This window comes from Mauremys mutica, chromosome 11 (genome assembly GCF_020497125.1).
Source record: "Mauremys mutica isolate MM-2020 ecotype Southern chromosome 11, ASM2049712v1, whole genome shotgun sequence".
Classification (NCBI taxonomy): domain Eukaryota; kingdom Metazoa; phylum Chordata; order Testudines; family Geoemydidae; genus Mauremys; species Mauremys mutica.
In genome coordinates, this window is record NC_059082.1 from 50,661,377 (window position 1) to 50,682,212 (window position 20,836).

The 20,836-nt window shown below is 51.0% G+C and overlaps 1 protein-coding gene and 1 long non-coding RNA gene across 4 annotated transcripts; one reads left to right on the forward strand and one right to left on the reverse strand.

Annotated features, from left to right (window-relative positions):
* Positions 1-1,048: 1,048 nt before the first annotated feature.
* On the reverse strand, positions 1,049-13,899 carry MCRIP2 (MAPK regulated corepressor interacting protein 2). Of its 3 annotated transcripts, none has more exons than XM_044980224.1 (5): positions 13,589-13,899; positions 13,219-13,297; positions 5,482-5,612; positions 3,070-3,171; positions 1,049-1,510 (listed from the first exon to the last, which is right to left on the reverse strand). In XM_044980224.1, the coding sequence occupies exons 1-5, from the start codon at positions 13,641-13,643 to the stop codon at positions 1,422-1,424; spliced, it is 456 nt and encodes a 151-aa protein (XP_044836159.1). In that variant the 5' UTR covers positions 13,644-13,899; the 3' UTR covers positions 1,049-1,421. The 3 variants fall into 3 exon arrangements, with proteins under 3 accessions (XP_044836159.1, XP_044836160.1, XP_044836161.1); XM_044980225.1 differs by having other exon boundaries at positions 5,482-5,609; positions 13,589-13,897; XM_044980226.1 differs by having other exon boundaries at positions 1,049-1,492; positions 13,589-13,891.
* Positions 2,563-10,739, forward strand: LOC123344243. The gene is made up of 3 exons (XR_006572490.1): positions 2,563-2,811; positions 4,525-4,781; positions 9,175-10,739. It is a non-coding gene; the product is annotated as an uncharacterized LOC123344243 (long non-coding RNA).
* Positions 13,900-20,836: the final 6,937 nt, after the last annotated feature.

Sequence of the window (20,836 nt, forward strand, 5' to 3'; positions counted from 1 at the left end):
CACGCCTCCAGCAGCTGCCTGGAACTCAGCCCTAGCGGGTGGGTGCTGCTGCTCTCTGCCTGGGGCATTGCCTGGGGCATTGGCTGGGGCACTGATGGGCTGCTGCTGTGGCAGCTGGCTCAGACCAGCAGCGGGATCCCTGTGGGTCCCACCCATTTAAAGGGAAACGGTGCCTATGCCCACACAGTGCCATCCTGCCTAGTCTCTGGCCTTTAGTTGGGGATCTTGCTCGGCTCCTCCTGGGCTCAGCTTCCCTAGCTGCTACAGGGTGGGCACAAGGCCCAGACGGACTTGGCCGAGACAGGCCTTGGCCCATCTTTGTGCCTCTCAGATACTGCCCCTCATCACACAGGTGCCAGGCCTGGCTGGTGGAGCGATTGGGGGTGGGCAGCCCAGGTGGCTAGCAAGAGGAGCGGTGCCTACGGGAGGAGTCTAAACCCTGAGTTAGTGGGTGGGGTGAGTGTGCAGGTTTGGGGTAAGGAGGAGCAATGCCTGTGTGGTGTATGGGGTGGGGAGGGAGGTGAGAGGCTTGTCATGGGGGTGCTTAGCTTAGGGAAGGAGGAGGCGGCTCTGTGAGGATGCAGCCTGGGAGACCCCAAAGTGGCATGCTGGCCTGGATGAACCAAGTTCTTTTTGAAGGGGCTGCACCAGCCCAGCAGGGAGTGTGCAATGGGGCAGCCGTTTCCCTGTACAGTGTGTGCCAAACGCTACCCTAGTCAGACATAGACACCTTCTGCTCCTCCTCAGGCAGGGGCACCAGCTGCAGGTAAACTCCCTGTTGCCCATGACCAGCCCAGCTGCAAAGGCACCCAAATGTTCTTCTGACCCAGCAGCCCCTCCCCATCATTCACGCACTGGCTCCTTTGCATGCCCCCCACCCTCCGTGGAGGAACTGGCAGAGTCACACGGGACCCTGTCTGGTGCCACCAGCCTGCCAGAGCTGGAGTGGCAGTGGGTAGCTGTACGGGGCCTTGCTGTCTCTTGCCCCTCCTTGGCCAGCAGGGAGCCTGCAAGCAAAGCCCCACAGGCGGAGCAAGCTTCCATCCACTGGCAGTTTCAGCTCTTTATTGTATCAAGGTCCTGGCTACAGATAACCATTGTCTTCCCATGGGGAAAAGCTCAAGGGGCAGAAAGGAGAGAGATGATGAGGGGGGGAGCACAATCCTCTCTCCCCCCACCCACGCTGCAGCTGTGTCGCCAGGCCCCAGAGTCTGCAGGAGTTTCAAGTGTCTGAACACTGGCACTTAAGGAATCCCAGCCGGGACAGTGGGCTGCTCTCCTCCCCTGTCCGGGCAGAGGGCTGGGGGTGGTGTGGCGGAGCCGTGGTCCATTTCCAGTGGCGTCACTTGGGCTGGGATTATTTTAACAAGTGTATTTCTTTAACTTAGTATTTTTTACACTGTATTTTTTGTTGGGTTTTTTTACGAGCCGTTTTCAATTTTGGCTAGAAACTGCTGCGCCCACCACTCCTCCAGGTCAATCGGCACAAAATCTGAAAGAGAGAAAGAGACTAGAACAGAATGCATGAAGATAGGAAGCACAGCTTAACAGCACTCACACTGGTGTATGGCAATTCCCCCAACTACCACCCGGGGGCGACATTGGACTGCAGGCAAATCTTTTCTCCTGGCCTCTCACCACTGCCCCTTTGAGCTGAGGAGGGAATAATTCCCCTGCCCTGGAGCACCTCCCCTTCTTTCAAGCACAACAGACCTGCTCTCCCCGCTGACTGCTGCAGCTGCCTGCATCATGGCTCCCCCAGTTCTTTCTTTGGGCTGCTGGGAGTATGAAGCAACTCCCCGCCTGTTCCCTTCTTAGCACGTTTGATCAAAGGTCTCCTTGTACCTGCCATGAAAGCAGCAGCCTTCGCTCCCTGGAGCCATGTGACTGGGCTGCCAGGCGTGAAAACCTTAGCGCAGTGAGTTTTGGAGGAGATGAGCGTGCTCCCCATGGGACTCTGACCTTGCCTGCTGCTCCCAGGAGAGCCCTGGGCTTCCTGGCAAAAGGCTTCCCTAGTGACTGAGCGGGGACCAAGTCAATGGTGCTCATGAGTGATCTGGCCAAGAGCAGAGTTACACATTGCTGGTGACTCGGAAGGGGGCGCTCTTCTTCTGAGCCAGATCTCACCCAATCCGCCGGCACGGTGCTGGTGGGGGCTCCCCTCTCCCAGGTGCCACTGATCCAATCTGGTCGCTGGAAGAGGGGCCATTTTACAAAAGAACCAGAGAAGGGAGTTCCTGCTGACTTGGGCTGATTCAAGGTCCCAAGGCCCTTTTCTCCAGAGCAGCAGACGAGCCCCCGGCTCCTGGGTAACAACATGCTGCCCTCCTGAGGACGTCTGCACTACAGCTGGGAGCGAGCCACCTGGCCAGTGTTATATCCTTGCGGGGAGCCGGTTTAGGAAGAAATCAGTTGAGGCCAGACAGCAGACAGCTAACAAAACCGCCATTTTATTTACAGAGACAGAGAGCTCACTCAGCCGGCTGAAGCTGGCTGAGCTAACCCATAATAATCTAACTCAGTTGCCATAGCAACAAAAACCATGACAACCAAATACACAACAGCCAGACCCACTCATGCTCACCGAGTGCCTGTTCTGGCTGGGACTGGCACTGACTCTCACTGAGGGGGGCTGGCTGGTCTTCAGAGCCCGAGCTCCAGCCCACACTGCAACATCCACTCTGCTACTGTCAGCACGCTCGCTGGAGTCTGGCTGGCACATGCCTGCCACCCTGGGCTGGGAGCAAGCAACTGGAGCCAGCGACCGGACAGTCAGCACCCAAAGGGGAAAGGGGGCAGCAGGCATTTGAGGTGAGAGCAGAGGGCAGGAAGGGGAGGTGGGGGAGCTGGGGAGAGGAAGGGAGGGGGGAGCGGGGATAATGGTAGACACTCCCCCCGCCCCCCAAGAAGCCTAAATGCAGTTGGTGAGTCGCCTAGTAAAGAGCTGGCGATGCACTGGTCTCTAGGAAGCCAGCCTGGTCCACCAGCCAGCACCTAGCGCTTCCTCTCCTGCATGCACCCTGTGCCGTGGTATGTGTCGCCCCCTGCAGGTGGCTCCTGGACACTTACTTGTCAACACGGGGTTAGGAGTTTTCTCTGCGTACTGCACTGGGCCACGCCCGCTCTCCCCTGGCCGGCTGCCGTCCAGCTGCTGTTCTACCTGCTGCCAGGCTGGAAGGGAGAGCGAAGGTGTGAGCCACCATCACACAAGGGAGCCTGCGATCTGATTGGTCCAGTACAGGCACCGCCAGCTCTGCTGTATGTTGGATCCCCTCTGTGCTCCCCCATCACCCCCGTTTTCCCCAGCTCCCTCCTCCTCCCACACCTCTGCCCAAGGCTACAAGATGCTGCCCCAGTGCCTGACTGGGGGCGGGCAGGTTGCTGCTGAGTGACGGGCAGCGCCTCCCACAGGTGTGTGTCCCCCTGCGCCCCAGGGCTAAGCTTTCCCTGCCTGCCCTGGAGAGCGCTGCTGCCCGTAGAGCCCCCAGACTCAGACCCAGGAAAGGAGACATCACTGGGCTGCTCTGGCCACCGCACTGTGGAGATGCACCCTGGAGCTGGTGACACCCTTAGCAAGGGAATTGCCAAATGCCCATATGTGGCAGGGCAGGCAGACTCCTCCCCCACCGCTAACAGCCGTCACCTCACACACACATTCCCAGCGTCGGAGGCCAGAAGGAACCACTGGGACCATGGGGGCTGAACTCCTGTGTAATGCAGGCCAGAGAACGGCACCCAGACACGCCCTAGGGCAGATCTGTCAGAAACACCCCCAGTCTGGGCTGAACAACTGTCAGTTCTGGAGAACCCTCCTTTGCCTCCCCTGGTTACTTCTTCCAATGGTTAATTCCCTCACTGGTAATAATCTACACCTGATTTCCAGTCTGAATTGGTCTGGCTTCAGCTTCCAGTCAGTGGACCCTTTTTGGATCTTTGCTAGACTGAAGAGCCCATTATCAAGTATTTGTTCCCCATGTAGGCACTTACAGACTGTGATCAAGTCACCCCTTAACCTTCGCTTTGTTAAACTAACTAGACTCATGGAGCTCCATCTGTCACTATCAGACAGGTTTTCTAAACCTCTGATCAGTCCCATGGCTCTTCTCCGACCCCTCTCCAATTTATCAACATCCTGCTTCAGCTGCAGGCACCAGAACTGGACACAGGATTCCAGCAGTAGCCTCCCCAGTGCCAGACACAAAGCAGTACCATAGCTAGGGTGGGAGCAGGGGGAGCGGCCGCTCCCCCACTGAGCACAAGTGGCACCGTTTTAATTTTTTGGCGCCTTTTTAATTTTTACTCTGAACGGGGGGACGGACATAAAAAAAGGCACCACCCGCTGCGGCGCTCCGGGTCTTCAGCAGCATTTCGGCAGCGTGTACTTCAGTGCTGCTGAAGACCCGGAGCGCCGCCCGGTGAGTACAAGCACCGCAGCGGGTGACGCCTTTTTTATGTCCGCCCCCCGGTTCGCTCCACCTGGCTACGCCACTGACACAAAGGTAAAATCATCTGCTCCTACTCTAGAGTTCATGCCTCCCAGAATGGCATTAGCCTTTAGCCACAGCATCACACTGGGAGCTCGTGTTCAGCTGATTATCCACCAGGACCCGCAAATCCCCACCCAGAGTCTGGGCAAGCAAAGGAGAAGCTGGCTGCAGGATGTTTGGATCACAAGAAACCTCCAATCAACATCCTCAGGTGAGCAGAGACAAGGGCTGTCTTGGAGGTGGCAGTTTGCTGTGAGAGAAGGGCCAAGACACACAACAGGATCCTTACCATGGGTAAGCACAAGGAACCCCCCGCACTGACACACTCCTATGTCCCCTCTACCACATTAAAGCCCCCGAGAATCCCCAGCACTGAGACACCCCTGCATCTCCTCTGGTCTGTTAGAGCCCACGGTGACCCCTGGCACTGAGACACCCCTGCATCCCCTCTGCTACATTACAGCCCCCGAGAATCCCCAGCACCGAGACACCCCTGTGTCCCTTCTGCTCTATTGCAGCCCCTGGGAAGCCTCGGTACCGAGACACCCCTGGGAACCCTCGGCTCTGTTACAGCCCCGGGGTAACACCCAGCTCCGAGACACCCATCTGTTACAGCCCCTGGGAATCTCTGGAACTGAGACACCCCTGTCTCAAGTCTGCTCTGTTATAGTCCCCGAGAATCGCCAGCACCGAGACACCCCTGCGTCCCCTCTGGTCTGTTAGAGCCCCCTGGGAACCCCCAGCACCGAGACACCCCTGCATCCCCTCTGCTACATTACACCCCCGGGAACCCCCAGCACCGAGACACCCCTGCGTTCCCTCTGCTACGTTACAGCCCCCGGGAACCCCCAGCACCGAGACACCCCTGCGTCCCCTCTGTTACGTTACAGTTCCTGGGTACCTCTGGCACTGACACACCCCTGTGAGACTGGGGTTTAGAGAGGCTTCCATTCTCTCTCTGAACTAGCCAGACCCCGCTATAGGGGCCTCTTACTTTCATAGACAAAGCGGACGTTCTCCTCGTGGGCCAGCGTGTAGCTCTCCTCCGTGGCTGCCGTGAGCTGTGTCGTCACCAGGGGCCTCTTGCCATTCACTCTGTTGAACACGAGTTTGGGAGTTGGGCTACTGAGGCAAAGAGACAAAATCAGAGGCTGAAAAGACAGATCTCTCTGCATCCAGAGCCAGCAAGCTGTAGGCAGGGGGCAGGGTGTAATGAGAGGAAGTGGATTTTGTGGCCGGAGACTGGGACTGGGAGTCTGGACTCCTGGGTTCTATTTGTTACAGCCTGAGACATGTCACTTTGCTTCTTTGTCCCTCAATTTCCCCTTCCTTCAGCTCTATGTAGATTAGCTCTCTGGGACAGCACCTGTCCCTTTATCTGTCCAGCACCCAGCACAATGGTGCCTTGAGCTCAGGTGGAAGCTCTAGGCATTAGTGAAATATAAACATGGTGAGGTGATAAGACCGTGATTAACATTTGCAGTCTGCTTTCTTTAACTAACAGCCTATTGCTATAAATTATCAAATTCAGCACATGGGACTTGGATCATTTACTGTCGGGGTCACTCTTTCTGCCAGTACACTTTCCAGAACCTCAGTGTGTGGACCACTGCTATGGCAGAGTCACTGCATTATGAGTTTTCACTGGGAAGGAAAATGTTGCCATCGTGGTAGGAGCAGCAGAGTTGGCAAAAGAAACCGAGCCAGAGGCATTTCAACTGGAGCCTCATCTTTCCCTGGCCTTCCTTGGCCAGGAAGTGAAATCCTGCGATTGCTAGCTTCCAGCTTCCCTGTGCAGCGGCTCACACCCAACCCCCACTTGGTCTAATAGATCTAGACATTAACCTTGTCCAAGCACCAGCATGAGGTGTGGGCACGGTGTGTGTCACTACCCATTCAAGCCAGTAGAGGGAGCCAGAGGGCAAAATACGTCAAGTCTGTAGGTGCCACTAAAACAGACTGCTCCTAAGTGGTTGGATTAGAAAAGCCCAAGTCAGCCCAGAGACCCAGCCTGCTTGTCTCTTGTGCCATAGCTGTAGAGACGGTCACAGGCCGAGCATTCCCTAGGAGAATATGAGCTTTGTACTCTGAGGCCAGGTCTGCACTAAAAAGTTAAACCCAGCCGCATCGCTCATGGGTGTGAACAATCCTCACCCCGGACCCAACCTAGCCCCCAGTGCAGACAGCGCTAGGTTGATGGGAAAATTCTTCTATTGACCTAAGCTGCCGCCTCTCAGGAAAGTGACGGGAAACCCCTGCCATCAGCGTAGGTAGCAGCCACACTGAAGCACTCAAATAAATCAAATTTCAAATAACACTCCACATGTTATCTCCAAAGGAGTTGAATATTTTACTATAGGTGGAGCTGGGAGCACCACCTAGAGTAAAGGTTGCCTGATGCTTCCCAGTGTAAGCTCCTGTTTTTAGTTACTTATAACTTTGCCAAACTTCAAGCTGTTAAGCAGAAATTTCACATACTGAGTGTCTGCCTTAGGCTGATTTTGAGGGGGAAGATTTTAGCCAAAATGGCTCTGATGTTTCCAGTAATGAGGCTTGGGAAAAATATGTTTTAAAAAAAAACAAAAAAACTAGTGACCTTTTATTTGAAAAGATTTAGCAGGGCCCCTTTCTGCTTCAGAGCCATGATCCCCTGCCAGGCCCAAGCAGATAGAGGAAACTCTCTGATTTGAATGCAAAAGTGACAAAGGGTGGGGGAAGGGTGGCTGGGGAGTAGATTGAGATAAAGGGCCTGGGCTGAGAGAGACTGGGGCTAGAGATGGCGGGGACGGATGGGAAAGGGAAACTCGAATTGGGAGGTGGGCTGGGGGGAGACTGGGATTGCATACCGGTGGGGTGGGGTAGGGGGAAGGAGTGGAGGGAGTGGGGACACAGATCTTACAAGGGGCTGGAGTGGAAGGGGAGAACTGGGACTGGCCGGGCAGAGACTGGGACAAGGAACCAGGGTTGCAGGGAGATCACTGAGATTGGATGAGAAGCCCAGGAAGGAAGACTGGGACTAGGATCCAATGGGGACGGGAGACCAGAAGCTGGGGTCGGGGTGAGACACAGATTGGATGAGGAACCGAGAGGTGGGAAAGTGAGACTGGCCGGACAAGGAGACTGGAACTGGGGCGCCCAGAGGGGGAGACTAGGACATGCTGGGTAAGGAGACTGGGAGGAGAAGCCTGAGGAGTGGGACTTGGAAAAGGAAGCTGGTTGGGGGGAATGGGCAGAAGAGCCTGTGACCCCTAAAGCACAGTCCCCTCCAAAGCATGGAATGGAACCCACAATTCCTGAGTCTCTCAATTCCTATGCTGTGAAACCCAGTGGCAAAGTGTCCCATACCTTTTTAGTGCTGGACCGATGTAGAGGATAACAACCTACCACTGCTATCAGTTACCTCATTAGCTCAGTGGCAGAGGTTTGTGCAGTACATCTAAAGGGTCCAATCCTGCTGATAAACCACGTAGGACTAAATATGATACCACTTGATGGTATTTCTGGGGGTAGTTCAGTTTAATTTTTTTTTAAACCTAGGAAATTACACACAAACATGCTATCTTACAAGAACATAAAGGTTGCTAAGTCATGCATTCAGAAGATAAGACGTGCCAAAACTAAGGTTGCCCACGCAACCTTAATTTGGCCCCTTCTGCATATGCATTATGGTACAGTCATGAGTTACATGATCACATGCTATTTTTCCCCATAGATCCTAGAAGGTGGAGGGCTCAATGAAGGAAAGACATTGGGGTAATGTGTTTGAAACTGGAGTAGCTGCATCAGACCACACTTTTCACAAATGCACCAAGTGTGTAAGAAGGGTCTAAACCAGCATAGCTACTAGAATTGACTGGGAATTTGATGGAAAATGCTGTTTCAAAATTTGCTGTTCTGGGAAAAATCTCCTTATTTCAATTTTTCGTCCTGATTTGGGACAAAAACAAATTTTGAAATATCAGAATTTCTGATCGGGCAGAAATTCCAATTTCACCAGCTCTCATAGTTCCCTGAGTCTAGAAATTCCACCGTACTCAAGGCCTCAGTTAGTGACCTGAAGGCCAGGACCTGCCCTGTCACTATTTGAGACTGTCAGTCCTGAAAAGTGCTTGAGACCCTGTCTGACCAAGTCTCACAAAATACTGCTAGTCTATTCTTGGCTCCATTGTCTGCCCCTGGGAGCTATTCCCCTGCCTTGATGAATCTGCAGTGCCATAACACAACCTAAGCAATGCCATATGAGCCAGTGAGGAGGGTGCTCAGAATGCCAAAGGAAAATTGCATTCTGTACAACATTCAACACAGTGTGAATGTTACAGCCAGGATGGTAAATAAGTGACTTGCAATTTTAAAGACAGTAAATGTTTAACAATCATATTGTTTAATGTGTGAAAGACAACTGACAAAGGGGTGGGGGGGAATGGAGCTTATGCGTCTTTTCTTGTTTGGTTCTTGAGGATGGAGAAAAATGGCCAGAAATATGTTTTGAGATTTTTAGGGTTCCCTCTACTGCCAATCTGCATGATTTTCACATTAGACACCAAGGCGTTGTCTGCCCTGGGAGATTCTATGGATGACTAGAGCTCTACTAGGATTGTGACACTGAAAATAGCAAAGAAATGAAAACTGATTAATAGAGAGGGAAAGACTATATAAACCTCTGTTTCTTGTTTTAACTCCTATTCAGCACCTCCAGCCCTTTCAGTTAAGAGCAGAGAAAGTTCCCAACTATAGCACTGTGTCATCCAAGGAGTTCTCCAGCAAAAACAGGAAGATTGATGTTCCTGACAACAACAAATATCAAACCCTTCCAGACCGCCACTGTATACCATAAAGAAGCAAACTAAAAGGGCACAAACACAGGTCATCTTGATGGGAGAATCTTGTGGCTATGAGTTAAACTGAAGTCTGGTCAAAATGAGAAACAGCCTTTCATGGTTAATGAAGGCTGTGGTTTGTTCAATAGGCTCTAAGTGAAATAATATATTAAGTGGTGAAATCCAAGAATAATCTACCTCCACTGAAGCCAGATGAGCAAAACCCAACACAGTTTCATCTACCACAATGTAGCAATAATAAATATTTGATAATGCACATCATACAGAGCTGATCAAAGGTTTGCATCTGCCTCTACTGCCATTCAATGATAATACAGGCTGCTTATTTGTCATTGCCAAAATATGTATTTTAAGAAGGTGTTGGGGAGCTGAATTCACCAGGTCCAGGTGCTACTGAGGTCCTTGAATGGAAAGTGCAGAGGATTATTACAGACCATTCCACTGATTACAATGGGGTTGGGATTAGAGACAATATAGGGATAAAAGGCCAATCCTGCAAGGTGCTCAGGTGAAATCAACCTGTTGATTTCAGTGGGAAATCAGGGGCACTCTCCACCTGGAAAGAGGAGCATGGCAGGAGGCCGTTCGTTGTAATCAGTGGGCTTAACATCAGCCCAATCATCACATGGCTCTTTTGCATACTGAAATTCCATTGGCTGCAATGCTTTTACAGTAACTATATTATATAGTCTTCTGATGCTATCCTAGCAGTGCAATGTCTAAAGTGTTCCAAAGATGGATTTTTTCTATTAAATATATTATAATGTTTCCCCTAGAGTATAATCCCCTAGATATAATTATTATCTATTACCCATATGGTGGAAAGAACAGAAACAAACAGACCAGTCATTCCCAACCGGTGATCTGCAGAGCACTTACTGGTGGCTTGTGGAAAGTTGGTTCGTCCCATGGTGCTTTTCCCTGTTTCCAGCTGCTACACTGCACTAAGAGAACAACCACCACCCCACATGTTAATTTTTTATGCAGGCAATTACCATGGTGGTGTTATGCGATCCTGAATGGGAGGGCAGAGGGAACTGGGTGAATGGGAGGGAAAGTACTCACTAGACAATCTCTGTAAGAAGGTATGGCCTGATCTATGAAAAGTTTTGAGAGCTTCCCAAAGTAGACAACACTATCTGCCAGGGAATAATCAGAGCCCCACTATATACAGCCCATCATGAAAATGAAGATTCGCACCACACCAGAGAATTGATAAGCGGAGGAACTGAGGATATCATCTATAGACTAATCTACCTGTTACTATTTGGAGGTGTGTACACACACCTCCCCCACCTCAGACCAATCTGAATAGATCTGCTGTTTCCTTGGCCTTTAAGTGAAACTTCTCCCCCCACTCTTAGTTCTGTTTCATTGGCAGCTACAGAATAAAAGTCAGATCTGATGGCTATGTCATCACCAGAAATCTGTGTTTAATCATTCCAACAAGGGGTTATTTCTGAAGAACTTTTACAGTACATGCTATGGTTGGTTAAGAGTGAATATAGTTCTGCTGTTTGTAAATGGGAATACTGTCTGATTTAATTTGTTCATTATTTGACAAATAGCATGTGAGCATGTAATTAAAAAACAGTATAGTAATGCTTACTCCCAATAGGGAAGCGTTAAGGCTGTATGTACAATAGCAATGTTGCAATATCCTGACTTTCGAGTGCTTAGCTGTGCAGCCCTAAGGTTTTCTTATTGCATTTTTGCTGTGTGGAATTTTGAATGATCTGGTCTGGTGAGGGAGTCCATTCTGGAGAGAGATTGGGAAGAAAAGGGCCAGGCAGACAGGTCTGATGAGAGAGAGGGAGGCCACATAGCAAGCAGGTGCTGGGAAGATCTAGGTGCAATAAGATTAGAGTAAAGTAAGTTTACTTTCATCCCAGTTCTATGCACCTTTCACAGATGGTAATTTTCCAGATGGAAGGGTTCATTGCATTCATGTACCCCAGACTGTACATGTGGGTGATCCAGCAGGGGGCACAAAAGCAGCTCTCACAGAGCCCTGCTGACATCCATGGGGCTCCATGTGGGGGCCAAGGTCCAGCCAGGTGGATCTGACAGCACAACTGAGGGCCATGCATACAGCGAAAGTGGAATACCACTCTGCCCTTGGCTATTTTTCCCTGGTGTGGACAACAGAGAGGCTTGGACATGGCAGTGACTGTGACTTGAGCCAGTGGATTGCAGTGGCTAACTGCCTCTGGCCCCTGCACCACCTCCAGCCTGGATTTCTGGCTATGTCATCATAGTGCCACATGCTGCTCTGACCTTTCTGTCCCCTCACATGGGCTGGGAAACTAGGAAATATTTCCTACTGCAGGCAGGCAGCTGGGTGGGCCATCCCAATACACCTTCATTACCCTTCCCTAGGCCACAGAGTGCCTGAGGGCTGGACCCCTTCTTATCTTCAGACCCACAATGAGGGTTTAATTCCTTATCTTCAGGCTACACTATCTGGGAATGGGGGGGGGGAATCAGAGACTGGGGAGGGTCCTCTATGAGCCAGGCTGTAAAGGGCTTGGCTCCGCAATGAAAGCTCTCCTTGCTGAGTTGTTTCAAGCAGAAGGGAGCTGGGGGTAGCAATGAAGGAACAGACAGGCTGCAAGGGCAGGGGGGAAAATACCCATGGGTTGCACCTGATCCTGTAATGGCTCATTTGCCCCAGGCCATGAACTTCCAAAATGACCTCCATATTTGGCGGTTCCCCCCATCCCCCATGCTCAAGCATAAAAGTTTCTGAAGAGGCTCCCCTGCCTGGGACTGACCCCTGGGTGACATCCTGGCCCCAATTAAGTCAATGGGAGTTATGCCCAGTGCTTAAAGAGGGAATGGGGTTTGCAAGGTCACAGACACGGATTTTTAATTCCCCGGGGTCCCTGAGGTGTGCACTTTAATGCGTTGTCTTGCCAGAACTGCTGCTCCCAGATGATGATAGACACCACACACACACTTTTTTCAGACCACTTTAAGCACTGGTTTTGTCATCGATTTAACTGGGGCCAGGATTTCATGCCTCACAGAGAGAGGGAAAGAGAAATGCACAGTTTTAGGCCATGTATATCCTACTAGGTCCCAAATCTTGCAGCCCCACTATCCCTACAGGGGTTTTGGAGCCCCGGGGGGCTGGCAATTCCAGGCCATGGGCTAGCATGGCTCCTTCCCGTGGATGGGGGGCAGCAGGAGAAAGACAGGCACTTAATTTAGCAGAGGCCCTGGGAGTTCAGCTTCAGGGCATCCCATGCCTGTACTTCGGTACACCCTCCTCCTGCCCCTCCCCCGGCGGGGAGCCTGTGTGCCTGTACAGTGGGGCAAAGGCTAACTCTGGGCGGCAGCAGCAAGAGGGGGGGCTGCCAGTGCTTCTGATCTGACTGGCACCCCTTGGGCTACCAGCTCCACACCTCCACTCCCCACGCTCCCTGCCCCGCCCCCCAGCTCTCTGCACTCGCCTCCCACACTCTCTGCCCCGCCCCCCAGCTCTCTGCACTCGCCCCCCACACCCTCTGCCCCCTGCCCCGCCCCCAGCTCTCTGCACCACTCACCCCCAGTCCCCAACTCCAGCCCCCGCGTGCAGCGGGCCCGGCCCCACCCTGGATCCCTCTCCCTGGCCGCCCGCAGGCCTTTGCCGGCCTGGGGAAGTAGCGATCGGGGCCGGTTCCCGAGTCCGCTGCTCGCCTCCACCCCCTGCTCCTTCCCCGCCAGCCCCTCCTCCTACTCCGGAGCCATGTGGCAAGGACAAGCCGGGTAACCTCTGCACAAGGTCACCCCTCCCCCCGGGCTGCCGCGCCTCGCACCTGGGCACCCCCCGCGGGAGGCTGGAGCCGGGCTGCCGGCGAGCTGGGACCCGGGAGCGGCACGTGCCAAAGGCAGCCCGGCCCGGAGCTCACCTTGCCAGAGGCCAGGCGCTGTGCGGCGGCTGCCGGCCTTTCAGATCCGCCGCCTTGCTCTCCACCTGCTGCGTGGGACCTGCGGGGAGACAGCGGGGTCAGGGCGGGCACGACCCACAGCCCCCCGGCGGCACATCTCCGCGCCCCGCGCCCTCCCAGGTCAGAGAGGCAGGCAACGGGGCACGGGGGACTCCCTGCCACAGGCAACGTGGTGCTTGAGGAGGGCGCGCAGCCGAGCGGGGGGGAGCTCAGAGGAGCAGCACCGGGGGAGGGGAAGCAAAACCTCCTGGCTGGACAGAAACAGGGGCGCACCCCCCGCCGAGCCTGCTCCCACCAAAGAGAAGCAGCTTCCCATTTGCCCCCCCCTTACCTGTCCTTCTCTGGGTGGCTAGCTTGCTAGGTCCCCTGGTAATCGTGTACATCATGTGCCCCGCAGCTCCAGCTGATCGTGTGGCAGGGCTGGAGGGAGCCCAGCTTTACTGTTGCGGTGGGGAAATGTTTTCCCGGCTCCCGGAGCGGGCCGCTAACAGAAGACGGGTCTAGCCAGAGCTTCCAAAGCCAGAGCTGCCTGTTGCAAAACTCTTCCAAGATGCCTTTGACTTTAACTTCGCTGCGCAGAGCTTGGGACAGACAGTGATTCCCCTTTAACAGGCAGAGGGAGGCCGTGAGAGACAGCAGCATGTATGCAACACGCCCCCCAAGCCTCTTAAAGGGGCAGGTGGCGCCTCTGCTTCATTATCCAACTACAAAACACCTAAGGCGCCCTGGATTCTGCTCACTGAACGAGGGGAAATAGAGTGGAGGAAGAAATCGTGCCTGGGTCGCCTTCCTGTTCTCTCTGCATTTGCTGGGTGAATGAAATCTTTGGTGTTGTTTAACCGTTTTCTGTTTTCTGTTTTGTAGCTAAGCCTCTTTGGCTGCTGCTGAACAGTTGTTGCCAGCCAAGCAGTGCGTGATATTAATATACAACCATTAAAAATAGTCCAGGCAAATAATCTTAAAAGCTACCTCCAAAGGCAGGACGTTGGGGATTTCCCGGCCACATGTTTGCAAGGTAGCCCCATGACAGACAAACCTGTGCAATTGATCTTTATTTACTGCACTGTGCCCTCAGGCATGACTCAGGGAGCATGGACATAAACTAATAAAAACACCTGGATGTACATATAAATCCATCCCTTTTCAGAGGTGGAAACAGCCATTGCATTGCAAAATGCACACTGTGATGTTGTTTCAGCAGATTGTCGTCCGACACAGCACGATTGTGATGATGTGTTGCAAGCTGCAAAGGTTATTTTGGGGCTAGGATCAGCCTTGTGCCTATCCCCACCCCAAACCCAGCAGCCACTTTTGAAATGGGATGTGCATGTGCTGCCTGCTAGAGGCCTGGCCAGTCCATCTCCAACTGACGTCAGTGGGGGATTGATTGAACCCTAGGTATGGAGGACACAGGATTTCCCCAACAACAATCTAGATGACCCACAGAGCACGGATTAAAATCAGGACAGCTGCCAACCTAAATCTTTCCCTGGTTGGGCCCGGGGTATTGCAGCACTCCTGGGATTGTACCCAGTGTAACAGAGAGCAGAATTTGACCCACCAAAGTCACCCAGCCTTCTGAAAACCCCCGGTGCCTTAGCTCTCCATGGGGTAAGGAGAAGACACAGGTGCAGCAGCAGTAACTTGCTTTGGAGGGTGGGAATCAGACCCAATGTGATGACCTAAAGCCTCTGTCTCTAATTTCCTTGTAGTTCTATTGGCATCCTAACCCATGTGTCTAATCGAGCAGTAAGTTTGGTCCCATACTAACAACATGTTAGCAAAGTAGCCACTGAGCTTTCAAAGGGTTAAACAGCAGCCAAAAGCTGGTTCCTAGCGGCTTAATAAGTCTCTCCTGGAATGGAGAAAGGGCAGAGCTGGGTGAGACTTAGGTGCCCAGTGGTGAAGGTTACATACAGGACACCTCACCCCAGTGTCTATAGGGGTACTATGGAATGGGAGAATTTCTCTATTGTGTTAAACAGATTGTTTGTGAGAGTGTCAGAATATAAATAGGGGAAATGCTGTTTTCATCAGTCATGACCTGGGGGGCAATGTGGCCTAGTCAGAAATCTGGACACAGGACACCTGGTTCCTAATCCTACACTTCAACTGTGGGCAAGTAATTTCAGCCCACTGTGCCTCAGTTTCTCCATTTGCATCAGGAGTGTAGGAATTCCCAGCTCCCAGGGGCGTTTGGAAGCTTAATTTGGTCATGTTTGCTGAGTGCTCGAAGATCAGAAGGGCAAAGTATCATTATTAGGAATGGGTGGCTTGCTTTCCCAAAGCAACATTAACAAAAAAATCCGGTCCCCAGTGGTTTTATTTACATATTTGTTCATTCCTTTTATGTAGTTTTTCTGCATTGACCTAAAATTTCAGCTCTCAGTAGTACTTTAGCCCTCAGTTGGTGTAAATCAGTATAGGCCCATTGAAGTCAATGGAGATAAGTCAGATTACACCAGAAGATGATCTGACCCTTATATGTGTACAAAGCTTTTCATCCGTAGACTTTCAAGTACTTCATAAAGGAGGTACAGATGGGAAAACTCAGGCAACAGAAAAGCAGTGAGTGATTCTTTCCCAGGTGAAACTGGGGAGAAGATGGGAATAGAATACAGGGCTCCCCTGACTCCTTTGCCCTGGCCACCACTGCCTCGATGCAGTCATTTCACGTTAGGCTTATTTGCTGCTTCTCAGACCTGAACTCTCAGATTTTACATGCTGATTGAAGAATTAAGACGTGGCTGTAATGAGCAATTTAGGGCCCAATCCTGCAAACCTTTCTCTCATGAGCTTCAATGGGGCCGCTGTACTTGCTTGAGCACAGGCTGCAGGCCTGAGCCCTAACTGGCTTTAAACAGCTGAGGGCTGTCATGGAGGTCTGTGTAAATACAGGGGAGATTGATGCAATCAAATGCTTTAGCCCCCACCCTTCAGGTGCACCCAAGTGACTAGCATCCAAGGAGGAGGGCTAGTAAGTTGGCCGTGAGAGACTGTGCATACGCTGGTGATCTTCAGGCAAATTAGTTGGTTGACTGGAGAAAATAAAAGGAAACAAAGGCCCCTTTAACCCATAAGGCAGAGGAAATGCTGTGGAGTTCCTGGCACATTCTCTTCTGTGGGACAGATAATGGAAGAAGAAGTGTGTTTCACTCCTTTAACCCCTGGGTCCCGTCAGACCCGAATGGATCTTGGGGGAGATGCTGTTACGGATCCCGTGGGGCCCTGCACAGCATGGCCGATGTACCAGCTGTGCAGCCAGAAGCTCTCCCCATCACAGCTGTTCCCAGAGCCCTACGGTGAGGTCCTGTAGCACAGAAGGGGGAACAGTCCAAGCTAAGACAGCCCCATGACTCTGACAGCCACTGCTCAATGGAGTCTCCTGCGGAGCCAGTGTTCAGGATGGACGTGGGGGTGTACGGTGCCTCCATGCAGAGTTATGGAGGGGAGCACAAGACCCTGAACAAAAATATATTTTGGGGAGGCAGCTGAGCTTCACTCCCCGAGGATACATCTACTGCAAACCATCCCTGCCCCCATGCCCTGGAGAAAGCCACTATTTGGACTTTTCCTAACACTCAAAGACACCCACTGGAAAAACCAAGGGATTGACTGGCTCCAAATGGCTGAAAGGTTCCCATGTGAAGAGAGCCGTGTCTCATTTGTGTACAAAGACAATAGTCTCTCTGTTTGTGTGACTCTTGAAAGGGGCCACGTTCAGATCAGGTCATAGCTGAGCCATTATGTGGTCTTGGGTCAATCCAAGGCACATAACTCGTAGGCCTCTTATTCACATGGAAGTGACGCAGGCTTTGTCCCACCGGGAAGGCTATCTCTGTTCACTCTACACCCTGGCACAGGAATACATGGATGAAAACAGATTAGGTTCCTCTGGGTGCAAACCATTTGCTGCCCTCATCCAGTGAGATTAGAAAATGATTCATTTGAAACATAAAAGGAAATCGTTTTACATACAATGAATAATTAACCTGTGGAACTCTCTGCCACAATGCATTTTTGAGGCCAAGGCCTTAGTGAGTTCACACTAGAACACCCACGATCACATTAGATAAGATACAACATTGACAAAGGATTGTAGCTCTCATGCTTCAGAGACTGAGGCCATGTCTGCACTATAGGCACTGTAGCAGCATAGCTATGGCACCATAGATATGCTAGCGTAATCCTCTAGTATAGATGCAGCCCACAGTGATGGAAGGGGTTTTCCCATCACTGTAGGAATCCCACCTCCCCCAGCAATGGTCGCTAGTTCAGCAGAAGCATTCTTCCGTCAACTTAGCTGTGTCGGCTCTGTGTGTGAGGTCAGCCGGGCTAGGTGGCTCAAGGGGTGTGTGTGGATTTTTCACACCCCTGAGTCACGTAGCTATGGCAACCTAAATTTTAAGTGTAGACCAGGCCCAAGACAACCTCTAACTGATGCGGCTGAGAAAGAAAATTATCTTATGGGAGTTTCTTCCATAACTGTCCACTGTGGAGTTTCTTTCACCTTCCTTTGAAGTAGCTGTATGGGCCATTCTCAGAGACTGAACAGGATGGACCACTGGTCTACCTTGAAGTAGCAATTCCCTCTTTCAAATGTTAATCACCAAAATGCTGGCTCTGAAATATGATGTCCTAAGCCGCTCTGTACACTGTAAGGAAATGTCATTTCATGTGTCTGCCCCTCTCTGCTGTTGACAACAGGTCCCCAGTCCAGGATCTTCGTCACACATTGCAAAGGTCAGTGTGGTGCATTTGGCCCGAGGCAGGTTGGGAGCTATGGAAAAGTGCATGGTAAACACCAGATTCCTTCCAGCTCCAATCTGAGTTAAATAATCAAAAGAAGGACTTTACCATTCTGTGTTTACACAGCAGAATCCTGCTGCTGGCTTGTTTCCTGCTGTCCCTAGGAAGACAAAAAATCCCCAGTGGAATTCAGTCCGGGCTGGAATAACAACCTGCAGAATCAGTAATGACTTTCTGAGCCCCAAATTACTGAAAGGGGGCAGAAATTAGTAGCCATAATATTCTGCACTTCCCTGTCATAGAATCATAGAATCTCAGGGTTGGAAGGGACCTCAGGAGGTCATCTAGTCCAACCCCCAACCTCCTGTCGTTTGAGGATCTTGAAGGTGGGCTGAATATTATCATCCTTATTTTAACTATGGGGAAACTGAGGTACAGCAAGTTTCCCAAGGTCACACAATGAATCAGTGGCAGAGCTGGGAACCAGGTCTCCTAAGCTCCCACGCTCTTGTTCTAACCACTAGATGATGTCTCCCCTGGTCCCACTGCTGGAAAAGGCTATCCAGAGGAATACAAGGCCCCCACATGCCATCCAGTATTTCTTGTGCCTCAGGTCAGACCCAGTTTAAAGGCAGTTTCCAGTTCAGACTTGAAAAGAAGATGCTTAGTCATTGGACTTTTCATCAGGTGTGGCCTGCCTTTGCCTCACAAGACATCCAGGTTCCAGGGTGACCTTGGGGATTCCTGCTTCTCTAGCCAGTGAGGGCTGGGACTCTGGGAGCACTACAGCACTGACACCTCTCTGCAGGGGAAGGCTCATTTCCCTGTGCCCTTGGATGCCTGCGAGTGACTGGCATGTGCAGCATTGCAGCCACCACCCTTTCTGGCTGCAATTAAGGCAGGCAGCACAGCCCAGAGCTGCCCTGTAGGGCAGGGTACATGGGTACACAGAGAAGCAGAGACCAATTGCAATGATGGGAGGGGGCTGCCAAAGATCAGGATTCGGACGAGCTCTCATCTCAAATTGCTGACCCAGATCCTCAAAGCAGTTATTTGCCTAACTCCCATTGCCTAAGCCACTGCTTATGGGAATGGGAGGTTGTAATATAGAAGGAGGTGCCCCACATGCCCCTGTTGGTCTGGGTAGGACAAAGGGGAAGCCAAGCCCTTTCTCAGCTAACCAAAGTCCAGCATCACTGGCAACGCACGAGTATGTGCGTATTCCTGCCTTTATTTGATATGAGATCTTGTGTTCTGAAGCGCAGAATGAGGAGCTGCAGGGGTTTGCCTTCGCCTGACGGAGCATGCAGCTGGGACGACATGCAACCTCTGGAGTCCTCCGGCCCCGTCGCTCCTGCCCCTCGGGCTCACGTGCAGCTCATGGCCAGGAAGGTCGAGAGCTGGGTGAAAGACTCTCGGATTCACTCAACAGGCTCGGGGTGGAGGGATGAGCTCTGGAGCAGTGTCTGATGCCAGCAAGGGCAGTGAGGCGCTGTAAGACAGCGTGTACTGCTGGGGAGGATCAAGGTCTCTGTATTGAACATTCATTCAGTGTCCTTCTAACTGAGCTACTCTTACTAATGCTCCCCAGACCGGGTAGGCAGGACGCTCTAGTGCACTGGTTCCCAAACTTTTCAGTATCACGCCCCCTTTTTAATTTTTGAGAAACCCTCATGCCCCCCACCTCTCTACCATCATCCAACCACCCTTTTAACAAATTCAATTTGTAATTTAAAATTAAAAATAAACACAAAAACTTGGTATACATTTTTTATTTAAAATTAAAAATAAACACAAATAGTTTTTCTTGGCACAAAAATTTAATAAAAATGTAATTTAAAATGAGAACTAGCATAAACAAAACAAATTTAATGTGAAGGATGCTGCTGCATTTACTTCATGAGTGGGAAATCCTAGGTTTGAAAGATGAAAGTGTGCAATGCAAATGGTTTTCAACATCCAGTCAATTCCTTTGTTTCGTTTTTATTATGACTAAACTTGAAAAAGCTTTTTTTCACAGAGGTACATCGACGAAAACAGAAGAATAATATGTAGTGCTTCTTATCCAAATTTCAAGTAAATTGGGAAATATTTTATCCAAAATTCCTCCAGGCTTAAGTTTTCTAAAATATCTTTCGCACTTGAATATTTTGCATATTTCATTTTGAGTGCTTGTTCTTGCAATACTTCTGGCAACGAATAGACATCAATGTTGAACGGATTACATGCTAATTTATGAACAAGGTTGCTAAAAAAGTTCTCTGGAAAATAGCGGATGAATTTGTCAGCAAGGCAGTCCAGATGAAACACAATTTTGTTCTTTGCATCCTCTTTACAAAGTTCTTGGAAACCTTCATTTTCAGCAAGTGATTAAAATGTTGGAAAAGATGAAAAGTTAGGCGTCTGAGCTTGCGTTCGGTGTTTCCAAAGCTTGATTTTTTCCATAAACACTTTGATGGCATCGTGGTGCGCTATAATGTTTACAGCGTTGTTTCCTTGCAGCTTCAAACTGAGATTGTTCAAAGATTCAGCAATGTGCACGAGGTATGCCAGTAAAAGTTGAAACGTGTGGTCCATAAATGCACGATATAACACTTCTTTTTTCTGTTGCTTGAGGAAAATTTCCACTTTGTTTTTCAATTGAAATAATCTCGAAAGCATGTTCCCTTTGGAAAGCCATCGTACCTCCGTGTGAAACAAAAGAATTTTGATTCGCTTCCAAATCCGTGCAAAGAGCTGCAAAAAGTCTCATATTTAAAGCGCTGTTCTTCACAAAATTGATGGCCAAATCCACAAGTCACGTAGGTCATCTGGAAGGGTTTTAGCAGCC